Here is a 22,354-nt window from a genome sequence, read left to right as displayed (position 1 = left end):
GTAATATTAAATCAATACTTATAAAAATATAACGCAATATTACTCTAAATGTGTTACTTTAAGCTGTTTTTAAGGAAAGCACAAAAATTTATTAAGCAATAGCTGTTTTATTAAAAAGAAAAAAGGATTGATACAATGACTTATTTTTGCCTCTTTGCTACACCAACACAAATACCAATTATTTTGGTTTATAATATTTTTCCTGATTTCGCTTAAATTTAAACCTTATTTTTCTTTGACTCTTTCTCAAGTGCTTTCTCTTTTGCTTTTTGATACAAAGGTACAAGCTTGCCTTCCTTCGCGAGAATCTTCAAAAGTTCCATGATGAGTGGTAAATAATTATGCTTCCGTCTAATGTTCTCTATTTGATATCTTTTCGACTTTCTGATCTCTTCCTCAATTAAGGCCTGCAGACGTTCTAATTCTTCAGGATCGCAAACATTGGCCTTCTGCCTTTCGTATAAAGTTTTTCTATCTGTCACTATAGCCATCAGATTGAAATGAATTTCGCCTTCGTTATACCTGTTTATAATCATTTTCACTTTTATCCCACGCAGTTGATAAGCAACACATATAATGATACATCATAAGATTTATCTACGTGTATACAAGATAAATTAATGAGAAAGTTATTTTTCGCAACTTACTTGTTTATCCGCTTTTGAATTATAGGTTTCGCAGCTTGTACCCATTGTTCCCCTACCGGACACGGGCCTAAATCAATTGGCCCGTCTTTCAACCCGTCTAACTCGTATAGACGACCATCGATCGGAATATAACTCACAAAATGAAACACATCGTCATCTTTAGAAGCTTGCTTCGAGTCGTATTCAAATAAGGACTGTCTAAAATTTCAGTATATACAATATGTACAGTACAAAATGTGACACTTTTTTTAGCAAAACAATATTTGTTAGTTAAAAAGCATATGTACTAAATACCTGGAGAAGGAATTATGCACTTCCCTTATAACATCGGAATTACTAAGTGCAAGTCCGCGCATATTTGCATCAAAACTTTGACAGAAGTTTTTAAATTCTTCTAAGTTTGGTCCTAGAGATATGTCTCCATGCTTACAATTTAATAAAACGCTCAATATCGCTTGCGTCGCGCAGGCATTGTTTATCACCTACAAATTAAATGTTATTATTTTATAAATAGTATTTGTTAATTATCCCACATAACGTAGGATTAAATAATAATACGATCTGTCATTATATGTCAAATATTTCAATATATTTTAATTCTTTTATATTTTTATGAAGTACAAAGTTAATGAATAATTAACAATTTTTAATTTACTTTCCCAGTTATTATAGCATATCTATTTAAGATATACTTACTAGATATATATTTTACACTTTACATACCTGTTTCGCAAAGAATATTTTATCCAATCTACTGTCTTGCACAATATTTCCTGATAATTCATCGTCTTGTACCCATTTAAATAAAAATATTAAGCCGTGAATAGGTCTGCAAAAGAAGAAATTTATAACAAATTTGAGTTTGAAAAATGGTAAAATTTAATCTACAAAAATAACAGATACTAATCTCGTCAAAATTATTGACTTTTTTCCTTTTTATCTATGTATCTATGTCTCTTATCTTGTATATCTAAAGAAAAGCAAGTCTGAAGAAAAATATAACTTGATAGCAAGTGAAAACATTAATTATACAGAATATATCTAATTTGCAGATATCTTTCAGATAACATAATTTTATTGATTAAACCTGTTTCTTATAAGCGCAGTGTACATTTTCTTTACTTAAAATAAAACAAGTATATATTTGAAATTTAGCAAAAGCCAGGAGGAAAGTCCTGATGCATTCCAATGCGATAAAAAACAAATTTCCTATAAGTATTGCACAAAAGCTGCATTCTATTTACTGACACAAGTCGACACAAGTGTCGTTCTGTCTTTGTTATTTATTGAATGCCGAGAAAGATAGAACGTCATTTGTGTCGATATGTGTCACTAAATGAAAAGCACCCAAAATAAACTTACTTCAAGTCATTGAACTGGTCATCATCCAAACTCCATAATTCTTCCACTTGTGCGCCTTTGACACCTTCGTAAATAAAATAATAGATAATATTCCACTTAACAATTGAGTTTAAAGGGTTGAGAATTGAAAAATCGAAAAATTGAGGAATTGAAGAATTGATCGAAAAAATGTCTCTGTGAAATTGAATAATCACAGTTTTTAATCATCAAATCATATATATATATAATATATATATAAATTACATATATATTACATATATCATGTGCAGGAGCTTCATTCGCATGACAAACGCTTTCCACTGGAGCATCGCCTAATTCGGGTAACGCCAAAAATAATGCAAGCAAAGAACACAGTACAATATTACAGGGAATAAAAATTAGAAATATAACTTGCCGAATTCTTTAATCAATTCAGTAAAAACGCCAGGATCGCTCTCGATGAGACACCAATTTCCTGCCGAGTCTGCCATATTTTATACACTGTCACAAACGTGTCACGAGTCACGACTGTCACGTAGATAATACAGCAAAGATTGTGTATGTACGAAAAATTCGGATAAACTGCCGCGCCACTCCGTGGCAAAATTCGCAACGTTCTGCGGACGAATCCCAGTACCATTTTTGACGGAAAATTTCGTCGGTATAATAGGTTCCTGCTGAACATTATGACATTTTAAAGTCATTTTGAGAGATTTCAAAGTTTTAAAAACACCTTCTAAAACTGTCAGAAATACGTTCTGATTTATGGCGTCGTTAAGACATCGTTTCAACATATCTTTTAAGTCATCTTTTTCGGGATCGCGGGAAACAATATTGACGGTCGGTACGTCCGACGCGTAAACCGTAAATAATATTTACATTTTGCCAGCTCGTATAAATTTCGGCTTGTTGTTTATAATTACGGATTTGTTCGCCTCGCGAGGCTACACGAACGTCGCGAGAAAAACGTTCAAGAATCTTCACGGTCGGAGAACGGAGTACGAAGGAAAAAATCATAGTCACGCACACAATATGTGTGCGAGGTAGCCGGAGGTATACGACGATACGAGCCGACATACGGGGTGGCGATTCGTTCCGATGCCGCACGCCAAATCGCAGGAATAGTGCGCAACAATTAAGTGCGATTATCGCTGCGTCGTCGCGATTTACTCTTTCCCCGTTGTTTAATCGTCTTTATCTCTACCGCCGTCGATTCAGGTACGTAAATAACGTACGCCTTAATTCTTCGGTAACGTCGCACCGCTTTTAACCTCATACAAGCAACAACTTTGAAAGTGGAGTTTTTTTTTTTAATGGTACTTGGAACTGATAATTATTTTACTCCTGCCTTTGCATTTATCAATTTTCATTTATTAACGTTACACGCTGTATTTACATAAATCTTAAGTTTAAGAGAATAGCCTTATCTATACATTAACACTATTGCAGTCTGGGTTTTATGTATAAAATGATGCATTTGGGACTCCGTTATCCATTATAATTTTCATTATCATATATTTCATTGTTGTTGATTGCAATACATTGGCTCGTAATCATACATTATCGAACAATGAATTAATCACGTTAATTGTAGCGAATTACCACAAATTTTGTCATAATTTTTAATTACGCGTGATTTTTCCTCATTTGATTAGCGATGTCGTTATCAAGCAGGATTGTAATTTATATTGTGAATAATTACGGAAGCCTGCGGGGTTTGACTTTCATATTTCAGTTTCAGGCAAGATGTCCGAACAGTTTCTGGGTTGTACAGTTTCGGTGAAGTGTATCGACGATGTTGCTTACCAGGGTAAGATTATCGATCTAAATGAGGACAGTTTGACCCTGGCTAAAGCATTTTGCAATGGCATGCCTCATACTTCTTCCATTGTTAGCTTGAGGTAAGTTTCTCATTGTAGACCATGAGAAATAATAGAGAAATTCTATATGTATATGTAGAATTTCAGTAAATTCAAATAAATTTATTTTTAGTTACATTGAACTTAAATAGACTGAAATAAAGCTAAATTCAATTTAAATCAATGCATAAATTGATATATTATTTATGTATCTCATTGCGTCATAGCCCTAGATGAGCCAAAACTTCCATGTCGGTTTCATTACAGTTATTGTCTTTGTAAAAAAGAATTTGTATAAAATCCATTGCCCAACTTCCATTTTGGAAGACTAAAGCTTGTGTGTTTAAAATTACTTATTATTATCCTGTCCTTCAAGAAATGACACAATACAGCGATTTGTTTATCCCTTGTTTCTGTCAAAGTCAAATATTCTCGCACTTGAAATTTAGTGTTGTATATACATATAATCTAGGTGGTAATCAAACTCATATTTTTCGTAACAGATTTTTTACAGACAATTGCCCTAGCATTAAGTTATCCAACATTCTATATAACATCTTAGCTAATGTATTAATTATATTATTGCAGTGTGAAGGATATACAGAATCTTAAGATTATATCAAACGAGGAAGCAGGAAATGTGAATGATACGCACAGTAAGGTGATTGTAAAGAGACCGATTGCGAAAAGGGTCGGGCGATCTATTTCAGAATGCGTTTCAAATGCGGTGCAAGCGGGAAGTTCTCAGACGCAGACGAATTTCAAAAAGCCTGCGGAACCTAACCAGCAGCAAGTGGAGCAGACTCCTAATGGGAAAATACCTCCAAGTACGCATATATGATTTATATATTTACGCCTACCATATGTGTGTCATATTAATGCAACAATATTGTTACAGTCGAAAATAATGCGTCTTACAACAAATCAATCCCAAAAAAATTAACTCACAGGCAAAGAGCACTAGAAAGGGATGAACATACCTTTGGTACTCCGATTGATCAGTCCCTACAGCAGGACTTTGATTTCGAAAAGAATTTAGCATTGTTCAATAAAGAGGTTGAGTTTTATTGCTTTTTAAAGAATATTTATTTATTAATTATTTATTTATATTAAAGAGAAAATTTGAAGTGATATATATTGCTTGTAACCCAAACAGCATGCCTGTCTCAAATCAGGGTCTTAATGACATCTGTCCCAATTTGAGGCATTGTGTTCACTGGGTAAGGTTATTTTATTATAATTATATGATTGGTCTCTTGCAGGCTGTGTGGCAAGAAATAAACTCTTTGAAGCCGGATATCGTTAGGCAGTCGGAAAGCAATCGAGGTATCTACCGGCCTGACGAAAATATTCTTGTATCCGAGCCTACAGTACTTAGACAGATTGTGGTGCCTTGTCGTGGTGAAAAGGAATATGTTACAGACAACGGTCTAGTAATTCCCAGCATCACTCTCAACCTACATCGGCAGTTAATAGGTGCGGCAGATAGATTGGGAATAAGTTGGGAACGCAGGGTTCGTATTGATATTATTTTTCGAATTATTTCTGCTAATATCAAACTAGGAGAAAGAGAGATAATTCTAGAGATTCTACATACAAACAATATCAATCCAGTTTTGAGATGCAATACATTTAAATAAATATAAGTATATATTGATGGAACATATTTACTCTGATTAGAAAATAATTAAAAAGGAATTTTCAAGATATAGCTGACGCGCCACCTTTTTACATAAGCGCTTATATATATATGTATCCAAATTGTTTTTATTCTATTTTTTTATCTAATTCTATTTTCATTCTAATTTTTTATTTAATAGTTTTATCGCCACTGTGCTTTCTTTGATAGGTGGAACTGCTCGGTCGCGCCGGTGCTGAACTTACCTTACAGCTGTTGGGCGGAAGTCATCGGTTGAATCCGAATAATGCGCATCAGTGGCCCACTGTGGTCGCGCTGTGTGGACCGCATCGTTCCGGCGCCGCGGGTATCAACTGCGCCCGGCAATTGTCCAGTCACGGTGTGAAGACGATCGTATTCTTGGAGAATACGGAAGATGTATTTCTCCTGCAGGAGCTGTCGCTATACAGGTTAACGGGGAACAAGGTAGAGACCAAGGTCAGGAATCTACCAACGGTGGATCTGATAATTGTAGCGCTCTGCGACGAGGATTCGCCTAGAATGATTACTCCAATAGCGAGATGTTTCCAGAGTAATCGAGCGCCCGTGCTGGCTATCGAACCACCGGCGACGGGTACACCGGGTATACCCAGTAAATTCAGCCTGTTGGGTGCCCTACCGCTGTCGCACAGCGTCGACAACGGCAGATTGTACCTGTGCAATCTCGCGTTGCCAAACAAGGTGTACTCCGACGTCGGCATCACGTATAAATCGCCGTTCGGACCTAAATTCGTAATTCCTCTACATTCCAATAACTCTTAGCAAATTTTTAAGGATCACGTCGTGTCTTTTTGAATAGACGCCTCCGTTTTATCATGCGCGATTTGTAAACCTCGTATACAGGGAAATATATTTTACTTCCGGAGCCCACTAAGTAACAAAGAGTTTATATATAGTTTGGCGTTTGATATAAACTTTTAGATGAACTTTTAGGGAAAAAAAGAGAGAGAGAGACAAAGAAAGCCCATGGTGTACCATAATACTTTTCACATTAATTGCACGGTATCCGCGGATGACACAATGCATACTATTTCCGATATTGTAATACTTCAAAAGCTGTATTTTAAAATCTTGATTGAGCATTATGCACTATAGGTAAAGAAAACTAGATATTTTGTCTGTGAAGCTGTGAAAGGGCACCGTTTTATTAATATGAGATAGAATCACTATTGCTCCAGATATAAACGACATACCCCTCCTAGGAAAAGGGTATAAATATATAGATTCCTTCTTTACGGATATAACTCCATGTGTAGCAGCACGATTTTGCATCGATGCACATGAGTATCATTAAATATGTATTTGATACAATTGGATAAAAATTACATTGTGCTTCGCGCACACGCGCGCGTGTCACACCACACATATATGTATAGTTAATATCAAAATTTCTATTAATGAATAAGAAAGGGTATACAGAAATTATATTGCAATAAATCCTCGTAATTAGAATTGTCTTAATGTTTTCCGATCGATAAATTTAAGCGATGAGAATCTTGTAAGCGTATTAGAATCACTGTAAGCACTGTAAAGCACTTACTTGGCATAGAAAAATTACAGCTAACAAATGAGAAGATCAAATGGTGACTCGCACACGAGAGAAAAAGTCTTTGTATATTTTTAATAATTTGTAACGTACTATTTATGTAATCATTAAAGCCCCTTACACAATAGGCGATAGCGACTGCGACAAAGTTGCCGACAAAGGTATAGCTTTGTCGGCAACCTGTCGCTGTCGCTATCGCTATCGCTATCGCCTATTGTGCAAGGGGCTTTAGAATATACGCGCGAGACGCGCACTTACTTAGCATTTCTATTTGATCAATTAGCCGATTGACAACAGTTTTATACTTTATGCACATCTACATTTATTACTTTATTCGGTAAGCATAGATACTTCGTATACATAGATACTGAATATTATTTCACTTTATGTTCACCACTTATGTTCCGGTACAGCGATTATAATAGCAAGATATAGGCGTATTGAAATTATTGTAACGCACATATAACGATATCTCCAGCGTTGTATAAAGTATAAGTTAAAACTTAATTGTGTTCTCTTTTGTACTGATTTCTTTTTCAACAGTTTGTAATCAAGTGTGGTATGTGCTTTCAACGATCATGCATTTATGGGATCATTGTAAATATAGAAATCTACGCAATATAATAGTTTCTCGCATACCCCGATGTTAAATAATATCGATATTAAATAATCCCGCAATTCGTACCCATTTTTAAATGGACTAAATTAGTAAATATTATGAAACGCATTTCAACGTTTTAAATGGATTTATTTGGAAGTATACATTTGTTATATAAGACACATTTGAGATAATAATGATTAAATAAGTAATGATTATTATGGTTATGTTAATAATTAACATTTAATAATTGAGTCCTAAAATTAATAATTATACGTTGGTCAAATAATTATTTTAAACAGTTGATAATTGTATACCGGCAAAATAGATATCTAATTCAGTAATTCACAAATTATGTTAAACTTTATTATCTCTATGAATTATAAATACGAGTACGAAAGAAATATAATATGTGTAATTTTCACGAATATATAATTTTCTTGTCTATTTCCAATGTCTATTTCATTAATTTAGAAATAAAAAGTATTAATTTTAAAAGCTTAGATATAAACCATAAAATTTTATAAACTATATGAACAATGATGAACATGACATACATTGAATTTCTATCAATGTTAATTTAATTATATCTGATAATGATTTGTATAATAGCAATTATGATTTTGAGCTGGTGTCCCATACAGAGGGTGTATAGTCATTAAAAATTATCTTGTCTTAAATGATATATTAAATAAGTAATAAAGTACAAGATAATGGAATATTTCTGTGTAATAAAACAAATGAGTTCTCGATAAGAGAAGGAACTAATAAAAAATAATAATATAGATATAAAATAGCTTCTGTAATTTTTTTACTTTTAACATCATTACATATTTCTATGTTACAGTCTATGGAAATTTACAGCGCCGTCACGTGTTAAAAATACATGATTTTACCGCTGTGATACAGAGAATTGTAATTGCGTAAGTGACGAAGTAGCAATGGTATGAGAGTTAAGATTTATTTTTGCAGTTATTGTCAATTTTTGTAAATACAGATCAACGCGAACCTTGACTTGTTATAAAAATATCTTGCTACTGAATTCGTTGTAATGTTTGAAATTGAACTAGCGTATATGCATTTTCTATTTCATTATTCACGATTAGGGCGAGTTAATTGATCAATGTAGAACACGAGGAACTGTGTATGCTCTATATAATTAAAAACTATGTTATCCATACACAATATATTTCAATCTCTGGAATTTTTGAATAATTATTTTTCTTATATAAATTCTGTACGAATATATCTCTCACGTCTATAGGCTAATCATTTTAGATGCGCGCAGAAAATGACTGTCTTTTAAAATGTTAAGTAACTATATACTTCTTTTGCGATATTTTATATTATATATTTTAGTGATACTTTTCCTACTATTCTAGAATGTATTTGTAATATGATCTTGTTCGATTGAAATTATAGGCACATGGAACTCCTCTTTTTTTCGGATTTACCAGCCATTGATCATATCATAGAATATCGCGCTATATAACTATGATACTGAAAATACATAGACTAATATTTTATTTCATTTCTATGAATCTTTAACGACACATCTACGCAATCATAGACACAATATTCTCGAATAATTAAGTAGAAATATATACAGTTTCCATCCATCTACTATTTTTTGTATTTTTAACGATGTAGGGACATCGTCCATACTTATCTTAATTCGTAACACTCGATCGCTTCCGACTAAAATCAGCTTCATAGCATTCGTGACTTAAATAAAAAGATTCAAATCATTTAACTGTACTCAGCCTCAAGCATATCGTTGTAATTACTTGTAAATCTTAAAAACAGAGTGCAAATATACGTAAACATAATTAAAGATATATACTGAAAATATTAGAGATATAATTGATATTAGAATACAAATAATCCAATGTCTAAATTATATAATTAATTACATCAGTAAAAATAGGATAAAAAATCTTATTGAATCGAGGTAATAATTATGAAAATTTAATACATATATTTAAAACAGGCTTGGACGGTCAACGGACAATTACGTGAATGTCGTAATGTGTTATAAATTCGATGATACACGTAAATATGATGCACACCTGATTACCCAATGGCAGCAAATTATTTTTTTTTAGAAATGATAAGTGTATGAGCAACTATTCCTATAGCTAGTCTTAATAGCCTACGGATAAATAATAATCTTTACATCATTATTATATTTGTGTTTGGAGATTATATATAATAATCCCATGTTGTTTTGATTATATATAATAAGCAAAAAAATTTTTTTCTCGGCGCCTATGTTAGAATATATGTATGTGTACAGAATATAAGAACGATTACTGGCTCGATGATATTATAATAGTTTTTTTATGTTTTTGAATCAATAACATAAGACAGTAAAAGCCAGTTACTATTTATCAGCCCTAAAATCGACTCTCAGTTGTTGAAGATAACGGATTTTTGATATACATATCTCTCGACCCTTTTTCGAGATAACAAGTATATAGCTTTATATTCGTTCCTGTCAATGAATATAATAGCAATGAGGTTTTACTGAGAAACTTTCTCTTTTTCTTAACTCTCGTTATCATATAGATGCAGATATTTCAAATATCAATATTAAATATTCCAGTACGATCCATTACGTTTGATCAAAGACACATTCAGCAGTATCGTTTGTTCATTGACTATTTCTATTTAGTGCCTCTATATAAAGGCCATTATATTCGAACAATGACAATTACTACATTTGACAGAAATTGAACTAACGACAAACATGTAACATTAATGCTTGGCATTAATAATGTTTGCCCTTCCACGTTTTACAAGTGGTTGCTCAATTTTGTAATTTAATGTAGCCTACATATTTTTAAAATTTACAATTTCAGAAAGACTGATATCGTTCGATAGTTAAAAAGGCATCGCTTACTTGCATTCGCTGGGGCAATATTGTCCTCGTTGCGCGTGTTATTATTACCGCTCTAGTAAAATTGACCTCACACCTAATTACTCGGACGCCGATAAGCGCAAATCGTGCGACGCATTACGTGATTTAGGTGCCCTTCGATACTACTCTACTTCGGAATTTCTTTCGCTTCTTAAAATGCAACAGTCAGAAAACGATCCTCGTTGTGACCACGCTGTATCTGACGCACCTCCGCAGAAAACAAGTCCAGTTCCGTCTGGTTCTGACAGTATCCTCTTCCTAGGAGGCGGGCGTAGGGCTGGCGGGCGTAGGGACTGTCGCGTTGTTCGCGGACTGTTTCGCGCGCCTTCGTTTATTCAATAAGGGATTGTTCGTGTGATCGAGCTGCTTCAGACAGGCCGTGTCATAGTCGACGCGCATTGTTGCCAGCGATCGCGTCATTTCCTCTTGCACTTCCGGCCACATTTCCTCTCCCTCCCGCAAAACGCGTCCGGTGTGTAAGGGAGTGGCGGGTACTTCCATATATTTCTATGCGAAACAAGTGGCTTTTGAAAAGATATGTTACGGAGAAAATTCACGATAAGAGCGAAATCTTTTTATAAAGTATGTTCTTACGGCAATCCAGTTGTTGCGCATCACAGCGTCGATCTGAAGCCTTTCCGCTGGATCTATACACAGCATACCCTTGATAAGGTTCTTAGCTTCCTGACTCACGTTCGACCATTCCGGAGAGGGAAAGTCGTATTGTCCTAATCGGATCCTCTTTTTCATTCCAGGCGAGATTGCCAATCCATGGTTGCTGTAGAATGGTGGAAAGCCGCACAATCTAGGAATAATGTGTAACTTTAATTATAATTAATTAACAAGATGACGAGGATCATGAAGGATTGAGCGTGCTCTATATCACAGCAGAAAAAAATTAGCTATTAATATAAAATAACTGTTGAAGGTACATGGAAGCATACTCACAATATGTACATAATTACTCCCAATGACCAAATATCACAGCTCTTGTCATATTTTTCTGGTCCTAAAACTTCCGGGGCTAAAAATAAAATATTAAAACAGATTAGATGTTAATTTTATAGTTTCAGCTATACACGTATGTATTCGCATAAAATGCGAAAGCTTACCGACGTAGTAAGGTGTGTAACATGGCGTCTGTAGTGTGTCTTTTAAATGTGTTTCTTTAGCAAATCCAAAGTCGGTGAGTTTCAGGATTCCAGTGATGTCTGGAAGTACATAAATGCTATATTAATCTTGCTATTTTATTTACATAAGTTATCGTATAGCCTTCACACAGTTATAACTCTTCAAAGTCTGCAGATAATACGAACTCTTAAACTCGTAAAATGTTGTGGACAGATAATAATGTTTTCAAGTTGTCACGCCTTGCAGAAAAACAAATGATATTGGTGCTTTGCAAATGGTACTTTGAGGCATACGTAGAATGTTCTCTTACCAGGTTTGGAATATAAAAGATTCTCAGGCTTTAGATCCCTGTGAGTGATGTTCATGTCGTGTAGATGCTTCACCGCGACACAGATCTCATACATCACTTGCGCCGCCTCTGCAAAGAAACGTACAGTAAATTTATAGTAGTTTCTAAAAATAGAAAAATTCGACAGAATTCGAATGCCGAGGCTATTTACCTCTTTCGGTAAAAGCGCCGTCTTGCCTATCCTGTATCCTTTGAAACAGCTCCCCGCCTTCCATGCTGAAACACAAAGGAGTTGGACGTGAATCTGAAGAATCATGCTCGCGATAAATGACGCCGCCGCCCCGCGCCGCGCCGTAGTCGCATTGAAGTGTTGCGCTTTCTTACGTACCATTCCATGACCACCAGTAGACATTTGTTCCCGCTATAGGAATTTTCATATACATCCTTGACTTGGACTATGTGCCTACAATTTGAGGCCCTCCAGTGAAGCTCGACTTCTCTCCGCGCTTTTGCACAGTCATGCAGAACCTGCAAATAACGTGCCGTTTAGCTTAATATGCTTGCCTTAGCAGAAATCTCTCATTAAATTGCATAAAAATGAGAGAAAGAAGAAGAACATTAAATTTTATTACTGAATGTAACATGGAAAAATCGTGAGATATTAATGATTATAAATTTTCACTATATCAGCGACAAGCAGTTTTTAATATACTTAAAATATGTTAAAATAAAATATTAATATTATAGACATCGGACAATTTGAACGTGGTTGGCAAATTTATCGATGATTTTGATAAATAACTTGTAGCTTCGAAATTATTATCAGTATTCGTATCGCGTTTCCGTTGCGTGTGGATCATCGTGCAGCTGGCAGGTAAAGACTTGACTCATAGCTCGCACTGTGTTTGTCGCACAAAAGCGGCGTCATCGTGAGGATTTCCTAGATAAAGACTTTTTCGCATCCACCTATCGACCTATCTACTACGAACCGTATCAGAACATGCGCAATGTCTTACATAACTAATGCGTTAATTGTTTAAAAAAGTCGTCATGATGAATAGTATTACAAGAAATATATTAAAACATAGATTATATAAGATTATATAAGAATAATATATGCATGCAACAAAAAACTCGATACAGATATCGACAATGGTGAATCTTATCGCTTTCAGAGCACGTTTCAGAGACGAATATATGTGTTAAATATCATATCGATTATCTTCAAATCTTCAATTAAAGTACCGAAATAATCAAATCTGTGCGGATTTAATTGGCGACAAGATTTATCTTGCTACTTAAACGTTTCTCTCTTTTAAATATTAAACTTATATATTTACTTTATTAAATATTATATCGCTTGATCGCATTCCGAAGTCATCAAGAGTTCGAAAAAAGCTCTTTATTTCTAATCGCTCATAACTTATAACGCTTCGCACTTATTAACGCTACTTCAATTTAAAAAAGATTAGCTTTAAATTGATCAAGTCACCGTTAGAGCTTAAATTAGATATATTATTTCCGTGTGCGAGCAAGTTCGTTATATGTAAAAATACCGGTTTTCTTCTATATATGGAGGTGAATGACACGTAAGTTGCTGATGGCACAATAACAGATTGGTCAATCATATCGTATGCCTTGCTATTCAAAATTTATTAGCGATCGACCACGCGGTGTACTCACACGCAGCGTAGTCCTTTCCTCTTGAACGGACCTGCTCGCGCAATTGCCCTTTTGAGGCGCGATCTTCCCGGACAATCGTACAAGTTATCGCAGACGATTACCGCAGACGTCTATTGTGACGCGGTGAAAAACTAATAGCCGGTGCTATCGCTCGCTTAAAGTGCACCGGAAAGAAACTTGTGTATCAAGCGGCACAAGCGATTCATCATCATCCGCGATCTCGCCGATTCGAGACGCTTAACATACCACGTACCGTTTAATTTATGCAGTATATTATACGTGGAAATGAGCGACGAGGGCAAAGAGCACGCTTCACAGGCGTGTTTAGCAGTGTTTAACGCATTATCATATACGCTGACATACACACACACAGACATTGTTGTATGGAAAGCTCGGAAATATTATAGTTTTCTATTTCAAGTTGAAACATCCGGCTGCAACGTGGGGGATTGAAATCAGATGATGCCACGTCATCGTAAGCGGATTTCTCGAAAAAGCTTTTGATGCTTCTTGAAACGGCTCAAACGTGAAACACGATTATAGCGCGGTATAGAATCGTTGCGTCAAAGCTCTTGAAAGAGTCGACTTATTTTAAGTTGAAACGTCCCGCGATGCAAGACATCGCGAGACGAAATTTATGGTAAAACGGAAGAGGATGATCCGCTCGCGCTTTTGTAGTCTGGCCGATCCGAAGGTATTCGGAGCACGCGAAACGTGAGGTAGTGAAACGCGGAGTCGGAGAACCGGTTTCTTTAGATTCGTATATACCTATTCCGGAACAAAGGTCGTCGGAATCAGCGATATATAAGAGCGAACGGAAAAATGTTGCGCGAGTTGTGACAGAGGAGAAAAGCTAATGATACCACACAACGGGCTACCCGAGAGGTTTTGCAAAATTGAACATATAAAAATTATAACAAAATTAATCATATCAAGAGTTATAACAAAATTGAAGTTAGAAAGCTACTTCAATACATGTGTCAAAATATATCAATGTAAATTAGAAAATCCGTCGTAATTAATAAACAAATTTATATGCTATATAGATCGCTTCAAATTCGCGTTTGCGTAATGATCGTGCAGTCTTCGGTACTTATAATTAGAGCGGTAATATTTCTACGTCTTTCTCTTCTGTATATTTATTTTGTGTTGGTGTTATTCGTTTCATATATGCGAAAAACGTTTAAATGTACGTGAAATTATGATGAATAGGTCGTAAAATTAGATCAAGATTTATTGAAGCCACGAAAATAACGAAGCTACCATCAGTAAGTGTACAAAAATGAACGAATTAAGTTGAAAAGCTCTCTCCTAATAAAAACCTTCGCACATTTTACGGAGAACATTTATTTTCCAAGCTTTTCCGCCGATCCCGTTTGTCCTTGTAGGGCTAGGTAGGCGTGTTAGTGAGAGAAAAATGCCGGAGCGACCGCGTGCCGGAGGCCAATACCGGACGTCGTAACAGAGCTGTGCTAATAAGATTAGCACCTCACGGCGCGTGCAAGTCATACCTGCCGCGCGAAATAGACGGATGGAGACGCGCGCGGGATTGTCATTCTGATGGTTCTTGGCGACAGATCAAATTGTATACGCTTGTCGTTCTACGTCTCTCCTCCGTGCGCGCTCGCCCGGAGACTTTTACACGCTTGACTATAAAAGCCAACAACGTAATCCGATGCAGCGCGACGACGTCACGCTCGTGGAAACGCACGATCGATCCGCCTTCCCGGTTCCATCCGGACTGTTACGCAGCAACGTGTCAGTTAAGCGGAATTGGAAAAGTTTTCCATCCGTCACGGAAAAGTCAATCGCCTGGAAACAAAGTATCAAAACGGCTTTGATCCTCCTCCGCGTCCCTTCGTCGTTATTGCTTTTATTGCTTCAGTAGTAATGCACTCAAATGTGTGTGTGTAATAAAAATTGCACAATATAGATTTTTAATATAAGATTAACATTAAAACAAATAACATATAGTTAGAAATTAAAGAAATTGTATAATTAAAGTATAATTAAAGAAATAATAGCTGAAGAGTGATAAAAATGTGCAGTCATAATTATCGTTTAAATAACTTTTAATATTCTTTTACCAAAACGCAACAGCTTCGTTATAATCCCTCGCGCAATAGTACATTGCAAAAGGAAAAGCGGAAAGTAGGATTCTTGATCGCAATAATACTGTTAGTTCCCAAGGAAAAGACGAAGAAATTTACGAAGACGAGTCAAAAAATAGATCTTATTTTATTTTCGGGATAATATACAGGCGATATTTTTCAATGTAATCCCCTAGGAAAGATATACGTCAATCATGTAATTTTATCCGCGAACGTTTGGGGAAATTGCAAATATAAAGTTTGATGTATTTCCCTCGATGGGGAATGTATGACGCTTCAAACGCGAGGATTTCCGCAAAACGGTGTTCAACGAGACACCGTTCGGGTATAAAACGACGCGTGACGACCGACAAGAGGAAAACGCTGGCCGGCTGACAGCCGGCAGTCAATCAACGGGAAGCGAATTCGTATAGCGGTGAGAAACTGGCTCGCGACGAAACGACGCGACACACGGCCGCGACGTGACGTCGACAAATATTGAATTTTTAATAGCCGAGCGTTAAAAGCCGCGAGGCCATCGGAGGCCTCGTGTACATAACGTCACTGCACGTGTCGATGCGTGCGCCATGTCATTGCGATACACACGTAACTCGAAACGTAATTCCGCGGCGTGCTATAATTATAAGAGCCGTTCACAGAAACGTCAGTTAAAGTTAATTGTAAGTAACATTCGAGCGATTCTCGCTTCTGTCTCTTATCTCGCTCCGCTTTAAAAAACAAAAAGGATAAAATGAACAATGGAAGCGTTATTGATAACTGGTATCTAGCACAGCTCTAAGATGATTCATGCAATCTGCAAAATTTGCGAAGAAACTTATTAAGTTTATTCTAATACATATTGATGCCGCGATAAAACGACGTGACGCAAATTTCGGCTTTACAGCCTCTTGAATATGGAAGTATTGTAATCAGGGTCGCGGAAACATCCTGTAGGACGCATTGTCGTCATTCTTGGCGAAGTTAAACAGTGGCGTTACTCCGCAATGTGTTATGTAATCCCGCGGCATCGATCGTTGCGATAACTGGAATAATATAAATAGAATCGGTGATAAGGTTGATTTCAATCAACGTTGAACGCTTCGAAGATGCTTCAGCGCGAATTCTTTCAATGAAGAAACGTCTGTGTTAGTTGGACACACTTGTTAGATAAACTATTAGTCATTAATACATGATGTAACAGCCTTCTATGATTTCAAACAGTTAGTCCGCGTGTCAGGCTGGGTTTCTCCAAACTGTATCAAAAAAATCGATCTGTCATATTTATCACGACACTTTTATCAAAATTCGTATAATGAGTAAGATAATTATTTTTAGAATATCATTAAAGTTACAAAGAATCTTTTATCTGCAAAATATCTGAATAATAAATCAATGAAATTGAATTCTGCATAAACAGTCCGTAAATCTCTAACTGCTTTAAGTGATTCCGATTAACGCAATAAGCGGTTACTACAAGAACGGTTATAATGTTACGTAATAATAATAATCATCAATTACAACACTTTCGTTCCTAGAATATCAGTCAAGAACGCAAAAGACGATTTCAAACCAATTTGTCGTGAACTACTGATAGAAACTATTATTTAAACTTTAATAAAAAATAATAAAATAAAAACAATTAAGAAATTAATTCCTACCACTTGTGATTCTGAAGTCTTTTTTTATCTTGTGTTAAAAAAAAACATCAATTAAATCTTTTATCGAAGTTACGTAAAATGAGCACATTTTCGGTCACGTGTAATTGATAAGTTCCTTATATTTATCTGTCGACAATTATTCTGCCAATTTCCGTCGTTACACATTCGATGCTGCTATTATTCAACAACGAGGAATTTTCGTCGAGGAATACTCGACTATGTATGAAGCATTCCTAGATATATATTTTACTAATTAGTCCATTGCACTATCAAGTTATGTTTAACATAAATATTTCTGAGAGCTCATTGTATTTCTTATGTTATTAAATCTTTAAATATGACGCATAATAAATAATAAAGTCCAATGTTTACAGAAATAAAGGGCTTTTATTTAATTATTGAATTGTTAAGTTAAAACAAAATAACAAGTAGAAATATTAATCGACTCTATATTGGCCATTATAAGTTAAGACAATACGACCATGATTTTGTTCGATTGTCGTCAAGACCCACTTTTAACCAAGGATTTGGTCCTTATAAATTGATGTAATCTTTGATACTTATATATATATATATATATATAAGGATCTCATTTAAATAACTAAATTTATTGCAGAATGTAAAGAGTTGAAAATATTATATAGTGTTATATAAATTACTAAAAAATATATAATTTCACGATTTAAAGCACTTTATCACACTAACATAAATATTATTAGAAAATGGAATAAGTTAAATCATTCAGATAATAATGGTACATCGGGTACCTAGTACATCATGGATTCCTCGTATTGTCGTTGCCTAATTTTTAGTGTAAATTGTGTGAACTAAAAAATAAGAAGAAGAAAACAAAGGATCCGCTTGTATTTCACAATCGGGGTTATCAATATCTATTAGCTTTGACACTTACGAGGATTGATACTACGACTTGACTTTCGCGCCGGTTTTAACGATCGCGTCACTTTGACCTCCGACGATAGACGACCATCGAAATCCCCCCGATGGCGTTCGCCGATGCCATTGACCACTTTCGCGCCGGAAAGGATGAGATCATCAGGGAATATATATACATATATATAAGGCCGCGAATATATAAAGGGGATGAAGGTGCAATTCTTGCTTTTCTTTTTCAGCGCCGCGATCTTTGTCGATCGCGCGCAAGTCTCGCGTATTGCATTAAAACGTTTTCTCGGAAGAATGCATGAAGTTTTACGACGCGTCGCTGGAAAAACTCGCGACGAGAAGTCAATAATCGCGAGCCTGAACGCTGACGACACGCGTACGACACGTGCAACGATCGAGAATGAGAAAGAGGGAGTGTGTGTGTGAGTAAGAGAGAGAAAGAGAGAGAGAGAGAGAGAGAGAGAGAGAGAGAGAGAGAGAGAGAGAGAGAGAGAGACAGAAAGAAGACGGTGGGTAATATCGAGAGCGATTGAAACGCGCGTGATTTTTCGCAATTCTATTTCACGTGCCGTATGCGAAAAAAAGCGAACGATATTTTTAATAAACGCGTAAAGTTTTAAATAAATGTTCGTTCGTTTCGAAGAAATATCGTAAAATTGAGGGATTACCGTGACTATCGTGAAAATAAGAGGAAGACGCTTACCACGAACGCGAGAAATATTTACAGCCAACGCCGAGCGTTACCAAAAACTGCAGCATACGCGCGCCGTCGCGAAAAAATCACGGTTATCGCGGTAATTCCTCCGTACCGCGAAATTCTTGCGCGAGAGAGAAACATTCGGATTATTTTTATAACGAATCCGAGAAGCCGCGGAACACGATAGCTTTCCACGGCGAGAGAGGGCTTTTACGGACAGACGCGAGGTAGAGAGACGAAATAATACCACCGACCTTTAGACTTTGTCTCTCTTTCTGAAAAAATAGCATCTCTCAATCGAACTTCGTGTAAAAAGAACCAAGCGCCTCAAATCTAAACAAAAGCAAACTTTCGAAATGTTTCACGCAGGAAAGAGCATGTTTGTTACGTGCTATGAAAATAATTTATAGGCTATAAGGTCTAATTTATGATATACACGTACAAATTGCCGATTGAACCGATTTGAAGATTAACACGTTGAATGCGTAATGGTTCAGTGTCTGATTAACGACGGAATTTTTTTAATAAAACGTGTATAAAAAGTAGATGCCACTTACTACAAAATTTTGAATCATATAAATAGCTGGATAATAACGTAAAGTACAAAGTGCGCGACTCAATGCACTATTCATAAGGATATAATCCAATTTAATCGTATTATACAATATTTTAACATATATATATACTTATGATAGTAAGAATTCTACTGTGGTATACATGGTAAGATATAAAAAACTCGTTGGGCAACATATAAATATGTATCTATATATTCTATATCAATCCAAAAAGACGAGAGAAAATTATATTATTATTATTAAAAATTATTAATTATATTATACCGCGGCGATCATGCAAGCGTCACGTGACGCTTGTAATTGGTCATCGACGTTCTACATATCTGCATTCGCGATCAACATTCCATGTTAAATTGCCGTCAAATTATTTTCGCGGCTGGTCTCACAGATCTCGCCTTTATAAGGAAACGCAACAGTCCCACGTTGATATTCAAAAGCGCGCGGTGCTCGCTGAAGCGCGACGACGGACTCGACTGTAATAAAGTAAGGTATACTCCGTCCAACGAGAGATCATGGTTGATCAAACATAAATAACGATAGAGCACAGAGCCGCAACAAGGTGTTCGCGTTAAATTATTTTTATTTTTAATAGTGTTAGACAATATCTATTAAAAATACAATAGCCCTATCGTCATTTATGTTTGATCAACCATGATCTCTCGTTGGACGGAGTACAGTAAGGTAGCACTTTGGAAAATTGCACAAAGAAAGTAAATGTTCACAGAAATAAACAAAATTTTCGTCGAGAAACATTCGGCTGCGAATGCGAACTGCGAAAAATGCAATCTTAATTTCTAGATATACTTAGAAATTAGAGATCTTAACGTGTTTTAGCACGTCATGTGAGTTGCTACGAAATACGCAACCTCCCAATATGAAATGTGCACTTTATCATGCCGAGCGCTATCAGAAAATTGAACGAAACCATTCAGATAATAACTGGTATAACAAGATATCGATGGGTGGCAGTATGTTAATATGCACGCGTTCCCCAAACAAGCCAATTTGATCAGGTAATTACAGTTATTTATCAGATTTCGTCGCGTCTGTTAACCGTGTGGCCGGAATAATCCCTATCGTAAAATCAACGAGAGTAAGTAATCTTATCTACTCCGCGTGCGACTTTCAAACGGAATACCTAATACATCACACGGGGCATAAATCACAGTTGAAGCTTTTTACGCAGATACGATCTAGCAATATTGAATAATTTTATTGGAGACCGATAGCGCATCTCTAAAGTCTTGTCTCGTGACCGGAATCAGAATTGCGAATTTGATAGGCGAAAACGTGCCGCGTGTGTTACTTGAACTTTCTCGGGGAAAACCGTACCCAGTTGAACTGAATTTTTTTGCGGGTCGGTCGCGTAACGAAACAGGCGGCACAGGCTCCTTGCGAGGGGAGAGAGATACGCTTAAGGGGCCCCGACATCGTCGAAGGAGGAAATCACCGGGGTATAAATAGAGGATGACTCGCGGTCTAAACGCGCTCGACCGATGCGATTCGAGCGGGTATCGATACGCGGCTTTCCTTCAAAGTGTCAACGCGACGGATTAACACCTTCGGGCTCGTCGACGACGGACGGTACGTCGCTCTCGCGCCTTAAAAATAACCGAGGACGCGCGTGAGACGCATCGCATCGCATCGCGGTGAGAAAAACCGATGCGTAATGACTCGCGCCTCGTCTTCCGATAAGAAGAAACCTCGATCCCCCCTGTGCGCGTTTGAGTGTTTGTTATCTTTACGTCGAGGTATACTTTTAACTTGTTCCCAAAGCCCAAGCGGAGTCACTCCGAATAGCCTTATCTAAACCAACCTGGTGGACTTTAAACCGATAACTTTCTCTTAATTTTAGAATCTTATGTTCCTTAGTGTACCACATACGCTTCGAAGAATCAAATCGCCAAGCTGCGGACTCGTAAGGACTCACCTTAAGAGCATATTTCTGCCTCGTGTTCCTGTCGTAGCACTGCACGACCTTCCCGTTGATCCCGAGGCCCAGGACGTGATTGCTGATCTCGTAGTCGTTCGTGATCGGCGTGACTTTCGGCGACAACCGGCTGTTGAGCAGATGCTCCATTGTCTTTCTCCTGATGGCGTCTTCGGTTTCCGGTACCTTCTTTTCCGGTATCTTCGGTTCCAGTAGCTGATGATCGTAGTCCTGCCTGATCACCTGCGTTACAACCACCGGCGGCGGTGCTGAGCGCTTGCGCTTGCTCTCCTTCTGATCGTTCTCCTCGAGAACAGCCCTCTTGGACTTTCTGCAAACGCGAGGATATATCCGTCATTTCCTGACTCAATCTGCGAGGAACGGGCGCGCGGACGGGCACACACGAACCCACGAAGGTCGCTCGCGTAAGGCGCGCGGAAAAATACGATGTTCCACAGATTACGCCGTGATAACGCAGTCCTCAGGCCGATAACGCGTCGCCGGTATCGAGCGTGTGGAGTGTGTAAAACGTGAAGACACGAGGAAACGAGAACCGTTGAAATCATGTGTATACTCATTGCATTACATTGCGATGCGTTACAAATGTGTTACAACGGCTTCTTACTCAATCCATGTTTCCTTCATCGAGGGAAATCCGCTCGCGTCAGCGAGATAAAGCTAGAGGATGACATTTGAGATCGGAAATTTTAGAGACGGGAGAGCCGCGCGCAACGTCGGAAGGATCTGCGAAAATTAATTGTAAATAATATTCGCTAAAATATTCGTTTACTATGTCAGCCAGGTGCTGT

The 22,354-nt window shown here is 36.8% G+C and overlaps 3 protein-coding genes across 4 annotated transcripts in view; 1 reads left to right on the top strand and 2 right to left on the bottom strand.

Annotated features, from left to right (window-relative positions):
• Positions 1 to 87: 87 nt before the first annotated feature.
• On the bottom strand, positions 88 to 2,507 carry LOC112466540 (ubiquitin carboxyl-terminal hydrolase isozyme L5). Its single transcript, XM_025034666.1, has 6 exons — positions 2,404 to 2,507; positions 2,010 to 2,073; positions 1,371 to 1,476; positions 942 to 1,129; positions 648 to 845; positions 88 to 522 (listed from the first exon to the last, which is right to left on the bottom strand). Exons 1-6 carry the CDS (start codon positions 2,477 to 2,479, stop codon positions 219 to 221), a joined length of 936 nt encoding a protein of 311 aa, XP_024890434.1. The 5' UTR covers positions 2,480 to 2,507; the 3' UTR covers positions 88 to 218.
• A 364-nt stretch (positions 2,508 to 2,871) lies between these two features.
• On the top strand, positions 2,872 to 6,890 carry LOC112466538 (enhancer of mRNA-decapping protein 3). The gene is made up of 6 exons (XM_025034663.1): positions 2,872 to 3,206; positions 3,724 to 3,889; positions 4,436 to 4,674; positions 4,746 to 4,903; positions 5,110 to 5,361; positions 5,697 to 6,890. Exons 2-6 carry the CDS (start codon positions 3,735 to 3,737, stop codon positions 6,285 to 6,287), a joined length of 1,395 nt encoding a protein of 464 aa, XP_024890431.1. The 5' UTR covers positions 2,872 to 3,206; positions 3,724 to 3,734; the 3' UTR covers positions 6,288 to 6,890.
• Positions 6,891 to 8,450: 1,560 nt separating this feature from the next.
• The window catches only part of LOC112466539 (MAP kinase-activated protein kinase 2), a 28,087-nt gene continuing 14,183 nt past the window's right edge, over positions 8,451 to 22,354 (bottom strand). For both annotated transcript variants that reach the window (XM_025034665.1, XM_025034664.1), the window contains 8 exons: positions 21,546 to 21,876; positions 12,398 to 12,537; positions 12,221 to 12,285; positions 12,031 to 12,138; positions 11,702 to 11,800; positions 11,538 to 11,613; positions 11,184 to 11,394; positions 8,451 to 11,096 (listed from right to left, as the gene is read on the bottom strand). In XM_025034665.1, the coding sequence (XP_024890433.1) occupies positions 10,848 to 11,096; positions 11,184 to 11,394; positions 11,538 to 11,613; positions 11,702 to 11,800; positions 12,031 to 12,138; positions 12,221 to 12,285; positions 12,398 to 12,537; positions 21,546 to 21,876 (1,279 nt within the window). In that variant the 3' untranslated portion in view covers positions 8,451 to 10,847. The remainder of the gene's footprint in view (positions 11,097 to 11,183; positions 11,395 to 11,537; positions 11,614 to 11,701; positions 11,801 to 12,030; positions 12,139 to 12,220; positions 12,286 to 12,397; positions 12,538 to 21,545; positions 21,877 to 22,354) is intronic.

This window comes from Temnothorax curvispinosus, unplaced genomic scaffold, assembly GCF_003070985.1.
Source record: "Temnothorax curvispinosus isolate PA1 unplaced genomic scaffold, ASM307098v1 QBEX01016327.1, whole genome shotgun sequence".
Classification (NCBI taxonomy): domain Eukaryota; kingdom Metazoa; phylum Arthropoda; class Insecta; order Hymenoptera; family Formicidae; genus Temnothorax; species Temnothorax curvispinosus.
Note: the sequence above shows the minus strand (reverse complement) of the source record. Positions and strands in the feature narration are given on the sequence as shown.